At 47.0% G+C, this 13806-nt stretch overlaps 1 protein-coding gene across 5 annotated transcripts in view; it reads left to right on the forward strand.

Moving 5' to 3' along the window:
- LOC8029264 (tetratricopeptide repeat protein 37) overlaps positions 1-13806 on the forward strand; it is a 31893-nt gene that overhangs the window by 16372 nt on the left and 1715 nt on the right. For 3 of the 5 annotated variants that reach the window (XM_029973153.3, XM_029973154.3, XM_029973155.3), the window contains exons 21-39: positions 38-140; positions 780-950; positions 2976-3172; positions 3367-3428; positions 4016-4072; positions 4146-4289; positions 4355-4481; positions 4861-4957; positions 5512-5583; positions 5671-5795; positions 7217-7337; positions 8542-8722; positions 9112-9370; positions 10084-10277; positions 11161-11319; positions 11837-11916; positions 12057-12150; positions 12234-12367; positions 13436-13562. In XM_029973153.3, coding sequence (XP_029829013.2) covers positions 38-140; positions 780-950; positions 2976-3172; positions 3367-3428; positions 4016-4072; positions 4146-4289; positions 4355-4481; positions 4861-4957; positions 5512-5583; positions 5671-5795; positions 7217-7337; positions 8542-8722; positions 9112-9370; positions 10084-10277; positions 11161-11319; positions 11837-11916; positions 12057-12150; positions 12234-12367; positions 13436-13562 — 2504 coding nt within the window. The remainder of the gene's footprint in view (positions 1-37; positions 141-779; positions 951-2975; positions 3173-3366; positions 3429-4015; positions 4073-4145; positions 4290-4354; positions 4482-4860; positions 4958-5511; positions 5584-5670; positions 5796-7216; positions 7338-8541; positions 8723-9111; positions 9371-10083; positions 10278-11160; positions 11320-11836; positions 11917-12056; positions 12151-12233; positions 12368-13435; positions 13563-13806) is intronic. The other 2 variants (XM_029973157.4, XM_040504901.2) reach the window with 1 other exon arrangement.

Raw genomic sequence — 13806 nt, forward strand, 5'->3', positions numbered from 1 at the left:
CAGCTTAATGAGTGGGAGACACGTGAAACACTTGCAGGACTCGCCGAGGCTCATCTGGCGTTGGCACGCCAGTGTTTGGAACAGGGACTCTGCGGTTTGGGACTCGATCACTGCCAGGCTGCCGTGGATGCAGCGGCAAGGTGAGACATTGTCTGGGCGCGACGCGTGACACAAAATTCTGCAGACTGTTAAGCGAACATTGGAAAATGATTTAAATTAGTTTGACGACTTCGAGTCGTACGTCAATACCAAGGATGTGCCCACGTCAATAAGTGCCTACTTTTGAAACGTTTGAAAACTAAGCAAAGGACACGTCAACTACCCGCCTTAGACTTTTGAGCCGGCCTAGCTAACCGAGTTGCCCCTCCTCGTCAGCTGCTTCTCCAAGCACTCCGGTGCAGAGCGGTGAAGCCCACCCCATCACGTGCCTCTTCTACATTTTTGCACTCGGGCCTAGCTAACAAGTGCCCATCCCCTAGTTTCGGAGGTCATCTTAAAATTTTCAACGGGCATTTGCTCGGTGTATGACGGTATTGCTTCCAGGGCCCCGAGTCTGCAAAAAAGGACGATTTCGTTGTGTAGTCAAATTTCCTTTACAGTAAAAGCCAGTATATATTGAAGATACAGATACACCTACAGTCACTGACAGAACAAGAAGCCCCTCCCTTTGTTCTCACTTTGTGTAGCAGAGTTTATGGAGCGCTTGCATTCTTAGGAGCCCAGTTTGAGGATTCGCCTTCTATGACTCCGGTAAAGCGTCCTGCACGGCTTCTCTGCAGGGCCGTTGCTCTGCGAGGACAGCTGGTCTGTCTCTGGAAACTGTTGGCAGACACCTGTGTGCTGCCCTCCCTCCTGGGTGTTGCCTGGGCAACGCTTCGTCTCCCAGACTCGCAGCTGGACGGCGTCTCACGGGACGAATCCCCCGGACGGCTTCTGAGGGCTGCGCAGAGGTGAGGGCACCGGACGAGATGGGATAGGTGTTTGGAGAAGGTGCAACGGGTATCCGAAACAAATGTTTGCAGTCTGAAACCGTCTGGGAGTTCGTGACGACTCACCCTAACGTGCTGTGGTTTCTTTTTTAGCCGTACCGTAAAAACCCGATTTCTGCCGGCTTGGTATTTCATGAATTTCGTGGAGTAGGGGTTTTGGGAATGCTTCGCGGGCACAAATATTTGCGAAAAGAGGTGGTATGCTATGTGTCCGTCGCCGTGGGGTAACATATTTTGCGTGATCAGTTTTTAAAACTATATTTAGAATTGTTAAATTTGCAAAACTCGATCCTCGCAAAAATTAAGTTGTGTACGGTATTGCGTTATAGCGAGTTCATTTCACGTGTACTGGCACCGTTCAAGTTCTCTCCCAGAACGCAGAACTCGTGGAGTGTATCACGGAGAAGTAGCCTCAAATGAACTTGCCAAATGCACCGAGTGCACCAGACTGATGCTGCCGCCATCTATGTTGTAGAAAAAGTACCAGTCTCAACCCGAAAGTAGCGTCTTTCTGTTCGACGTGATAGGTAGGAATGCAAGAGTGCAGTCGCTACCAACGTTTATCCATAAACGTTGGTCGCTCCAACCTGTAGTTTTTATTTGCGATGACTTCAAACAACTCGGCTGTCGTAGAGATATTTACAAACGGCGTAAACTTCCGCAACCAGCTGACTCCAAAGCAGCTGGGGTTTACACTGGAGAAAACTGATAATGCTGTCCGCGCGTGCATAAGCTTGATTCGTTTGAGCATGGTATTATGCGTGAACCACTGAAAGGTTATGGCTTTAAACTAGTCTGTTAGAATTTCCAGCAAAAACTTTTCGTGGGACTTTCGATTTTGATTGTAGTTACAGGAGAATCAGAGTTTAGCCTTGGTGAGGGCGTTGAGAATGAGAGCTTTCTCAAACAAAATACGACGGGGCAACATAGCTGACATAGGTAAATGTTAAACATGATGATGTTTGTCAAGCCCCGGGTAAAGTCACTATGTTTAGATGTCTCGGATGTATTGGGCAGTTACAGATTTCTGCTGTGGGAGCTTAGTCGACAAATGTTCAATTTTTCCCCCACACACGAATGGTGATAAAGATCTCGGGGGTGGCTGATGCATTTGTTCTAAGCATTTCTTCACACACTCATATATTTCAGGGTCTGTACGGCAACAGAGCAACTAAAAACTTGCAAATAAAGTACAGTTCGTCAATCGCTTCCTTTATGAAATACCAGACGCTCACAATTCAAGCTCGCATTTGATTTTGTTGCTCGCGGGACACGATTTCTAAAACAAAATTTATGTTTTTCCTTTCGGTTCTGCTGTACGAATGACACATCGTGGCAGACGAACCCTCGTCATCTGCTCCCGCTCCTCGCCGGAGCGAAGCATGACGGGATTGCATCTTGGCACATGCTCGATTTTCTCGGTGCAGCGAGTGCATGCACGCGTGGGGTGTCGACGCTGAAACAAACTCGGAGAGTGCAACCAATTTTGGAGTGCCCGCCGGAACAAACCCGCTTCATGCTGCGAGTGGGCATGCGTGGGCACGAGTGCCGGGAAACGAACTCGCTATTAGTAATAGTGTCTTGCGTGATTTTAGTGGTTCAACTTATGGTAGAAGACAAGGAAGCAAATCGAGGCCTGTTGTTGGATGACTCGTGATGTTTTCATGTCGTTGGCATCATTAAAATTCATGATAAGTAATTAATGAGGCTATAAGCATAGGCACAGTACGAAAAAGTCACCGTGTGATCTGCTCTGCGGAACCGTAACCCCGTCACCGAAAATGTCGAGGTTTACTTATTTTGTTCAGGCTTGAAGCCGTAACAACACACTTGTTAGTAACCTACCTTGTCTATTACAGTAATTGCAATATGCAACATAGTACTGTAAATGATTTTTGAAGGTGCACCTTTTCTTTATTTTAGAAATGTTTTAGCTGTTTTGTGTATTTTACACTTGAGTCAATCTCGTTCTAAATTTGGCTTCAGATTCTACACGAAGGCACTAGGGCTCAAGCCACGGCTGGCCTCCTTGTGGCACGACCTGGGCATATCGCTGTGGCTGGAGGCACGTGTGACAAAAAGTGGCTTTGGCAGGGCTCTGGCTAGCCTTCGCAATGCGATCAAGCTCAGCCCCCAACAGCACACTTACTGGAACAGCCTCGGCGTGGCTGCCGCGTCTGCTGGTGAGTTTTGCGTCACTTTACTCTCGTAACCCGGGACTCACTACAGTTGATAACATTACCTTGCACAAAAAATTTTCTTGTTTTAAGTGCCCTTTTTTTTTACGGTAAAAATTATTCTCGTTTGTTGTTAAAACACCTTGTGCATTTTATTCTGTATTCCCATCTGATGTCGTTGGGTGTTGGAATTTTTTCAGGATTAGAAAACTATTCACTGGCTCAGCACTGCTTCATCAAGTCCGTGGAGATAGAGAGCGATGTGAGTCTTTTGCATCTTGCTTCTTAGCGAGCGGAAAACTGTGAACGTATAAACGAGGCAGAGTATGTGTGGAGAATACAGCTTTGGAGTGGGAAACAGCATTTTTAGTGTTACTCACTAAGAGAACTCATCTTTTAGAGTGCAGCTCTTAGGCGCCCGTTTCCGGCTTGAGCGGCGTCGCCGTCGGCGTAATTGTGCGGTGCATTATGGGATGTTTCCCCATAATGATGTCACACGTGACATCACTAGGGTCACGAAGATCACTCGTGAAGGTCACAATGTTTGCAGTGACCTTCACGAGGCCTTCATGAGTGACCTTCATGACGTCACGAAGGTCACTCGTGAGGACCTCGACGAAGGTCACTCCTGAGGACCTCGACGAAGGTCATGAGTGACGTCGCGAGGGTCCCGAGTGACGTCACGAGGGGGAGGGAGTAAGGAGGAGGAGGAGGAGGAGGAGGAGGAGGAGGAGAGGATACCCTCCTCTCTGTGCCTTCCCCTCCTCCTCTTCAAGAGCTGCACTCTAATTCAGCATTACAGGGAATTGTAAACGTCTTCCATTTCTTTTTTTGTCTTCTTTACATCAGAACCCTTTGGCTTGGACCAACCTGGGTGCCTTGTATCTCCTTGCCGGAAATGTCCAGGTATGGTATCCTGATTGAGGTGTTTTGCATTGGCACGGCGTTTCATGCTAATTTTTCGTCTCGTCAACCACAGCTCTCTCATCGGGCATTTGCCAAAGCTCAATCACTGGAACCGACGGCGCAACAGCCTTGGGTCGGGCAAGGCCTTGTCGCCGAGAAAGTGCGCCATCATGACACTGCGGATTTGTTTCGGCACTGCACCTCACTGGGGAATCATGTGGGTGCTATCTTGAGCTTTCGACCCTTCTTAGTCGACTAATCATTTGTGTTTGTCCTGGGCAGGATCAAGCAGCCTGTGGCTACGCTCGCTGCTTGTTCGGAACACCGAAGCTCCTTTCTGTTGGCATTTCGAAGACGAACGTTCGAGAGACTCTACTTGTCGCCTCGGATGCCCTTTCGAGGGTAGTGGGTGAGTATAAGTGTAGGGTACTGCCTGACATTGGCGTGTCATTGGTCAGACATCGACTCAACATTGGCTTGACATTGGCTTGTCATCAGCCTGACATTGGCATGAGATCAGCCAGATTTTGGCTGGACATTTGCTTTCTATTGGCGCGTCATCGGTTGGACATTGACTCAACATAGACTTGCCATTGGCTTGACACCGGTCTGACATTGGCATGAGATAGGACTGACATTGGCTTGACATTGTCTTACCATTGGCTCGCCATTGGCTTGACGTTCACTCAATTTTAGCTTGACTGTAACTTGACATTAACTTGGCTTTATCTCGAGGCACAAAGGTATTTGTCGGTGACTGAAGGTTGGAACTGCTCTCTTACAAACAGATCTACAGGGCGGATCAAAGGCTGATGCGCTCAACTCGCTCGGAATTTTGCTGGAGCGGCAAGGGCTGCTCCGGAGTGCAAGGGATTCTTACAGCAGGTGCCGTAATTGATTTGTTTACTCTAGAAATTGATAAGAACAAGCACAGCTGTAGAATTAAAAATAATATCCTCTATCTTCAGCTTGACACAAAACCGAAGTGCTATAAAGAAATTTTGAATTGCTGTTTTGGAATGTTGTGACCTGTTGCTTGATGTGTGAGCTTTAAACTGACATGCGTTGTTCCTGGAGTACAGCTTCTAAGAGAGTCGCTCCTGTAAAGTGGGATACATATTGTGGAGCGGTTACCATGTGAAGTTATTTTTTGGGTAATACATAAAGCACCTTTCAAACTTCCTTGCTTGCTGGCAGTTCTTAAACCAGACAAGTTTCTTACTTGGCAGGAAGGGCAAGAAGGGTCTCTTTTCTGCCACACAACTGTGTGCTAAGGTAAAGCACTCCTTACGGCAGGCAAACACACACATTAGATGTTGGAAGTCTCAATTTTACCGTAATTTTGCTACACATTTTGTAGACAAACTTAAAAATGGAGCACTCGCTACAGGAGTGTACATGTGGGACAAGAATACGAGCATGGCATCTTTTTATTTTAGGGCATTGAATGCAAGTGAACAACCTAGGAAGAATGCGGAAGATGTCCGTGTCAACTTGGTTAGGGTTCTCTGGTAAGGTACTTCCATTTTTGTAGGTGCCCCTTTGTGACATCCACCCTTCATTCCGCACTTATTAACTTTACGACTGTATATTTTCAGTCGGCTCGGAGAGTATGACAGGGCCCTACAGCTTCTGTCGGAGCTTGAATCCAGAACTGGAGATGTCCTCTGTCTGCTGGGTTTTGCCCACAGCGGGGTCAATGAGACAGCAGCAGCGCTGCAAGGTCAGCAACAACTTTTAACTGAGATACTGGATCCATATTTTGACCTGTTTTCTAAGCAGATCTACAGCGTGTACACTAACGTTTCGATTCCACTTTGGACGGTCCGCAGAAGTCGGGTTCTTTATTGTATCACTCTAGGATTTACTACAGAGGTGCCCGAAGGTGGTGGAAGCTGTAACTAAAATTGTGGAAAGATTGGCTCACCCGAGTAAATCACGAAAAATAAAAAACTGTTTTTCCTATACTTCGCATGTACAGTCTCCGGCGATATGAAAGACCCACTGGGAGCGCGTGGCCGAGCCGGTGGCTGGCGGGTGCGCTGCGAGCGCTCCGGGCAATTCCTATCTGCTTCAAGGGAAGGACGCTCACTCGGGGCTCAGCACAAACTGATAAGCGCGTTGCGTTCTGGCTGAGCCCGAGTAAGCGCCCTTTCCTTGAAGCAGAATGGAATTACCCGAAGCGCTCGCAGCGCCCCCGCCAGCCACCGCCTCGGCCACGCGCTCCCAGTGGGTCTTTCATATTGCCGGAGAGTGTGCACTTAAATGATATTTTGTGTCACTGTGGCGTTTATTTGGGCAAAATGAAGTGAGGAATGGGTAAGCTGGTTGTATTTACCGATTTTTGTATTTCACCGATTTTTCAGTCGTAATAAATGCCAGAATAGCCCAGAACAATTGTTTTGATGATTTTAAGAAAAAAAGGCTAAGCGTTAATTTTTGTCCAAAGACAAAATCAGTTTTTATTTTCTTTCTTTTGACTCCGGAGGTTTCATGTATTCATACTCACAATTAATGAATGCATCACCTTCGGCCACTTCTGTAGCAAATCCCGTCGCGACACATTCAGAAAGCGATTTTTGCAGACCGTCCAAAGTTGGATTGAAGCGTGTGTACACGCTGTATAAAGGTTTCAGAAATACTAAATTGATTACGCCATGATTTTTCCATGCTGCCATTTCTTTCCCAGAATAAGTGCGACGGTGCTCATAACGGCGCTGCTTTAGTTGGACTCCGGGTGATGATGTTAAGTGTAGTCAGTCAGCTGAACTTTTGAAAACTTTTCTCTAAGTTCAATAGACATTTATTTTACAACGAGATGGAACCATGAGAAATAGTTATAGTTGCTGTAAACAACTTTATTTTCGTGAGCTTGATATTTCGCGAATTTTGTGAGGTGTAGGTTTTGAGAATATTTCACAGGCGCAAAATTGTTTGCAATTGGGAGTTATATATATATATGTTATGCATTCGTTGCCATGTGGCAATGTATTCGCATGATCAGTTTTTCACTACATTTCTCAAGGCACTGAATTTGAGAAATTTAGGTTTTTACCAAAAATTAAGTCATTTACAGTAGATTCAGTTTTTCTGTGAGATTCTAGCTGTTTTAATCTATCGTTTCCCCTTGTCCACTGCCCCCAGCTTATGAGGAAGCTCTTGCTTGTACGACTGAAGAGCAAAAGGCCAGCGTTGCGTTAGCCATGGCCATGGTCACCTTGAAAGATAGCGGAGCCTTGGCAGCCAGGGATTTGCTACTAAGCAGGTAAGCAAGTGTCGTGGAAAAGATTTTCTTTCGAAAACATTACCATCCAAAGCTTAAAGGCCCGTTCACACTCTTGCAACCGAGCACGACCGAGAGAGACCAGACCGGTTTTTAATCCTCTTGCGACTTCTTAGGACCAGGCGCGCTGCCGCGGAGCTGGTCCTAAGACGTCGTAAGAGGACTAAAAACCGGTCTTGTCTCTCTCGGTCGTAGTCGGTTGCAAGAGTGTGAATGAGCCTTTATACTCTACCCATGTTTTATGAAACTTAGGTTCAGGCAGGTTCAGTGAACTCCAATGTTGAGATTCTTTCATAAGGAAACACGTCACCTAAATAGAAAAAACGTCTTATTAGTTTTGGCGTCAGAAGTAGTGAAATTTGCAATCTCAGTCATGTTGATTGTCTCAACCACAATTTTTCGTTTCAATTTAAAAAAAAAATGTGCTGCTGCTGCGGGGTGTGCTCCGAAGTAATTTAGATCAGAAACATGGGGAACCAGTAAGGTGCGTTAAATGTGCACATTTTCTTAATACGGACAACTTTTTCATAGTTACCTAGCAAAACTGCGGCTTCTTTCATTCTGAGCAATTTGTTGCTATGGGATGTCTCGCTGGGGGATAGGTGCACATGGGGCAAAAGCTTGCGCTGCAGAACCCAGAGATTCTAAGTTCGATCCCCAACCCTGCCCGTTTCGATCCGGATGTGCGTTGTAGCGGCATGCGGTCACAAATCACTATTTGATGCATGTTAAAACGCCGGGTTAGCAGCTGCACTGCAGCGGCTAAATTTCTCATCCACAGCTGAGACACCGGACGTCCATTGAGACTGACTAGCTTCCGGCTGTCTAAACATGTGCACAACACAATCCACCCTTTTAGAAATAGCTGGTGCTACCTGGCAGAAAATGGGGTTCGAGGATTCCCAGTATGAAACAAGGCGGGCATTAGAAAGGAGAGGAAAGAAGCGTCTTAGAACGAACGGGGGGCAAAAAGATAAGCCACAATAGGTATTAACGGGATTCTGGGGGAGCCCAGTCTAGGTCATAAGAGCTCCGTGGTGCCATCAGTGTCTAGCTTTTATGGTCGAGGGAGTGCCCGCTCTAGCTTGAATGCATACTCACATATTTTCGTACTAGAACCCCCTGAACCGGTGATTTCCGGAAATAGTCCATTACTTTATGTCTCGCCTGCCTTTCCCTCCTCGAGGCTGAGTTCCCAGGATGCCTGGTCCCAAGAGGCGCTGGAGGCTCTGTTCTGTCTCGGGCTCCTCACATCGGACAAGGCTGCTTGCCACGAAGCACTCTCCAGGCTTCTGCCCTCCCCAGGCAATAGTGTGTCATTCACCGGAAGGATTGTAGCCCTGCTGTGCTGCCAGCACCTGCTCGAGGTGAGTGAGCGACACCAGACTATATTGCCATTAAATTTCAAAGGTGCAAGATATAGTCAAGATAATACCTGCTGTCTAATGGCTGCCTATGACGTTTGCCCAATGGTGTGTTCAAGGCTATTTATAGCAGTACTTCAATGCAGCACATATCTTTAAGGTAACTGACAATTCTTTTATGAGGCCTAATGTTTTATCTTAGTCTGCTTGTAAGGAACTAATGGCTAGTGCAGCTAACAATAAAATTATGATTAATTCTGAGTACATTTACATTCAGGGATGAAGTTGGTTGCATGAAGCTAGGTTGAAATATGTTAGCAAAGAACCCCTTCTCGGGAAGTTGTGCATGTGCAATGTCCAATGAAATGCATGCACCCAACCGATCTTTCCAGGGTGGTGACAAGCGGGGTGCCACTCGTTTTCTGAGCCGTGCCGTCCACCGCGATCCTGCGAGCGGGTCGCTATGGTCGGCTCTTGCGCAGGCGTTGCTCTCTGCGCGTATGCGGAGCGCGGTCCCTTGCTCCCAGGCAGCCCTGGCTCTGGGAGAGAGGTCGCCCCGGCTGCTGGCAACCCTGACGCTCGCGAGGCTACTTCAGGGACACACGAAGGAAGCCCTGCGCTCTGCACAGAAGTTGCTTTTCCTGTACCCCGGTGAGAACAAGATATGCTCCTTGTGATCTGATTGGCAATCTGGCAACTGCACGACTGTTTGGTGGCACTTTTGCGCTGTGGTGAATTGCGCTAAAGTGGAGTTGAAGCCACAAGATGTAAAACAGGAAATCATACTCGTTCCTGACGGTTGTGTTTCATGTACGCTCACACACGATGCAGCTAAACACTGGCTCACACACTTGCGTTTGAGTGTAACCGGCTGCGTTGTGCTCCCTTCTCATCGCTTACGATGAAAGACTACCCTAAAGCTATCTGTTGGTTAATCCTGGAATACTTCCAGTTTACATATCTTTCCCAATTGTTTTGTTTTGACAATGCTATAAAGGACCATTTCTCATGATAGTACATACCTATGCTTGATCTAGCAAGTACCGCAAAATCTTGAGTCATAGTCATGCACATGACATCATGATGTCACATGCTAGTGTGACATCATGATGTATAACATCAAATGACTTGATGTCACACAAAAATGATAGCATGACATTATGATATGTGATATCACATGACACGTGACTGTGGTGTCACAATGTCACGGTATTACAGGTCACCAACATTAAGGTCATGTAAGTAATATAGCCCCTACGGAGCTATATTGCTTACACACACGACCTTGACCTGTGTGTCGGTTGGCATACGAAGCCCATCCTTATGACAGATTCTGTGTTAATTAAGTCCCAATGCCTGCACAGATTCCCTTCCTGGCTGGGTGCTCCTGGGAGTGGCCCTGAGCGGTTGCCGTGGCTCGTCGTGCGACAAGGCACTGCAGCAAGACCGCTTCCTGCTGGGTGCAGACGCACACTGGAAGCTGTGGTCTTCCCTGGTGCAAGTGCAGTATGCCTGCGCACGCCAGCAGTGGCAGCACGCTGCTCAGCTCGTGCCTTTGGTGAGTGGACCCGACTCTTGGAGCGGTCAACATCTTCAAACCTTGAAGCGATCACCATCCTCGAACCTCAAAGCGAACATCATTGAAGGTTTTCTGAGCTGCAGAGTTGCACTCTATTGGTTGCACCTATCAAAATGCAGTTCTGCATACGACCATTTGATCGATAAGTTGAAATGCAGCGGCAATTATTTTTCTGTCAGTTTCCCAGTGACCTTGTTAAAAAACTAGTACCTCTTGCTTTGGTCACGTTTTACTAAAGAAGAGTAGCCCTGAATGCCAACAGAGTCGATTTTAAGTATGCATATGTGCCTCATGGGCATAATAGTAATGAAGCTGTGCAAGTACACTACCAGGTTCCTTATAAATCAAAGGACTAAAATGCCTACAATAGGCTGTGGTCATTGAGATTTGAACTGGGGCTGTATACCCTTGGAGAAATGTTCATATTTCAAATATGCAATTTTGAGGTTCTGTTACTGCCATTACCTACAAAGTGTTTCACTACAGCTATCATGTACAACGGTTCCACCATTGTTGAGCCAATTCTTGCATGATATTTTCTCATGACATTTTCTCGGCAGCCCCGTCTCGTTCGTGGAAAAGCGCATACTGCGGTGACCGTCAACTCGTCCGTCAGGCTGGGTTTGGGTTGCTTGCAATGCACATCTGCACTGCAGAGAAGTACCTTGTACTTGCCTGCAGCACTCGGGTGTTGTGCAGAAAAGTGCACCGAATGGCATGGTGGAGCTTGCAGATGCTATAAATGCCTTCACCAGTTCCCTAGGATCCCTAGGCCCCTGTTTGAGAACTTCACATCTACATATCTGGATGACAACTGCTGACTTCTTTCAACCCGTCTTTTTTTCTTATAAAATCCTGTCAGGTGCTCTGGGGCTATGCTGGCAATCCCGATGTGGCCAAGTTACTCAGGGTCATTCAAGAGGTCTGTGAAACCTTGGCTGGTGGCACACGCCTCGACAAAATGTCTCTGGATTCCGTGAAGGGTGCTGTCTGCAACGAGCAGACAACTGCAAGTTGGTTGGTAAGCGGCCAAATTCTAAACTTTGGCTAAGGTCCCATTTTGTTTTTTAATAGACTAACCCGAAGCAGATTCCACTGGTTCAATTTACTTAACTATGTAAATAAACTTATAAGAACTTATGGGAGAGCATGCACTTTGGTGAGTAATCATGCACCGATGCTCATCAGATCCAGGGAAGTTATGACAGACCCTGGAGACCTTTCATACCGCAACAATTGTTTTGAAATCAATTTAGGTTAGTACTTCTTTTCCCTTATCATTCTGAATTGGATACAAAATCACAGCACAGTAACCAACCTGAAATTTGACCCCAGGCAACTGAAGTGCCATCAGAAGCAATGCTCATACACTGCACCATGATACAAGTGAAATGGGTATCCTGCAATGCAAAGTTAATTCTAGAAGTTATATGTAGCATCTCCCAATGCCTCACAATACTACTTACAATTGCACTGTATTAAAAAAAAAAATTGTGAGGTTTTTGGTTGAGTATACTTCAAAACTAATCTCTTTTCAGCTCCTGTCAAAGCTACAGCAGCAAGCTGGCGATTTTGATGGTGCCCTAGAGTCTGTGAAAAAGGCACAAGAACTCGAGGGGTAATCATCCAGTCACATTTTTTGCTTTACATTAATTCGAGTTGTAAACTCGTACGAAGAGCAGCTGATAGCCGGCGAAGCAGACCGAAATTTAAAGTAAGACGCAGAAAAAAAGTGACGTTGGACTTGTACCATTCCAGTGAAGGCGCCAAGACACTTCAACTGCTGCTACGTCAGGCCTTGCTGGCTTTACACTTAGCCAAGGCAAGTGCTGTGAACGCCACTTTTCCGACGGTAAAGGAAGCCTCGTTGGCGAGACTAATGGCAGTAGATTGCATTCTCCGACGACGCCAAGCTGGATGTGCCCTCGGTTGCAGGTCTGCTCAAACCGTCGGGACGAGCTTCTGCAAGTTTCAATGGGGGCGCTCGGCGCAGCCCTCAGGCTGAACCCCAAGTGCAGGACGGGCCACTTGCTGCTCGGAATCTGGGCGCTCGAAAGTGACAAGGAACGGTGGGTGCCAACCGGTTGAACCCGAGCAGTGTCCTCTATATTACAGGGGTTCTCAAACTGGGTTACGGGGAACACGGGTTCCACGAGCTGGTCTCATGGGTTCCGCGAACACCCGAATTGCAGCCCCCCTCCCTCCCCCCATGCCGCAGGCTGCACGGCAGGACCATGCAAAGTGCCTTCATCTCACTTTGTACTGTCATCGCAATTGATATGATGGGGATTTATGGGAAGCAACACAAGCAAAATTGCCTGCTATTGTGCATTTGTTGCTTCTCAATCGGCAAATGTGGAGGGGGGAGGGTTCCGCGGCAGTTTTTGAGGCTTCCTGGGGTTTTGCGAGACCAAAAAGTTTGAGAACCCCTGCTCTATAAGTACCCTAGTTACGAGCACCTAGAATGCAGTATCTGTCAATTCCAGCAGCTAAAAATTACAATTTGAATACTTTTTCAAAACTTTCTACATTCCCGGCATCTCCACTAAATGTTGGGAGGGGTAGATACGTTGTCAGTTGGATGTCGCACCTGCTATTGAGCAGCTCCAGCAGCTGTCTCGCAACATTCGGTTACCCTGTAGCGGGCATAGGTCTATAACTCATGGGCAAGATGAGAAAGGTAGGGAGGAGCTTCAGTTTTCCCACCTCGAGCGCGAGCTTCCTATGTCCGACATCTCGCACAGGTCACGAGCGTGCACTGACGGCCAGGGGCAAGACATCCGAAAAAGACGCCTCGGAGTTGTCATCCAGTCGGCGATCATAAAGGACATAAAAAATGCTGCATCAGACTGCAGACCCTGTTGAACCGCTAAACGAAAATCTCTGAAAGTACACGTTTGTCTTCGATTTTGAGTAGGCTCATTTAGTGGCAGCCAATTCTTTTTATTATAGTTTGATCCGCGTCATTGCATCTGTTGAAGAGGAACGTGCGAGAGCCTCGGGGTGGCAGCAAAGGTATCGCTCGAACTCGACAGGTTCCTTTTCAAGGTCCGAACGCCCTTGGCACCTTGTTTGGACCACCATAGCTGTCCCCTCACGCTTGTGGGCCGCAACGTTTGCGTCTTTCTCGCGTGCAGGCTAGCCAAGAAAAGCCTGGAGAGGGTCACCAGGTTCAGCGGCTACGAGAGCTTGTGGCCCTGGGGCCTTGCTGCGAGGATCCTGCTGCCTGGCTATTTGGAAGCGAACGACACAGCCAGGCTTGAGGCAAGGCCACATTAACTAAAAAGTCGCAAGAAAAAAGAAATGTTCTTAGTTTGGCAAGTTTCAGTTTCCCATTAATCAGTCTTTTAGTGGCCACACATTAGTCTCAAATGCATTGTCCGGTAGAATTTTTGTCTTTCGGAAAACAATTAAATTATATTGTCATTGCTTTTAGGAATATCATCTCCACAATACCTGAATTTTTAATCGTCTGCCACGCAAGTAATTCAATCTTTAACAGCCCAAC

Source organism: Ixodes scapularis, unplaced genomic scaffold (assembly GCF_016920785.2).
Source record: "Ixodes scapularis isolate PalLabHiFi unplaced genomic scaffold, ASM1692078v2 PGA_scaffold11__112_contigs__length_91849675, whole genome shotgun sequence".
Taxonomy (NCBI): Eukaryota; Metazoa; Arthropoda; class Arachnida; order Ixodida; family Ixodidae; genus Ixodes; species Ixodes scapularis.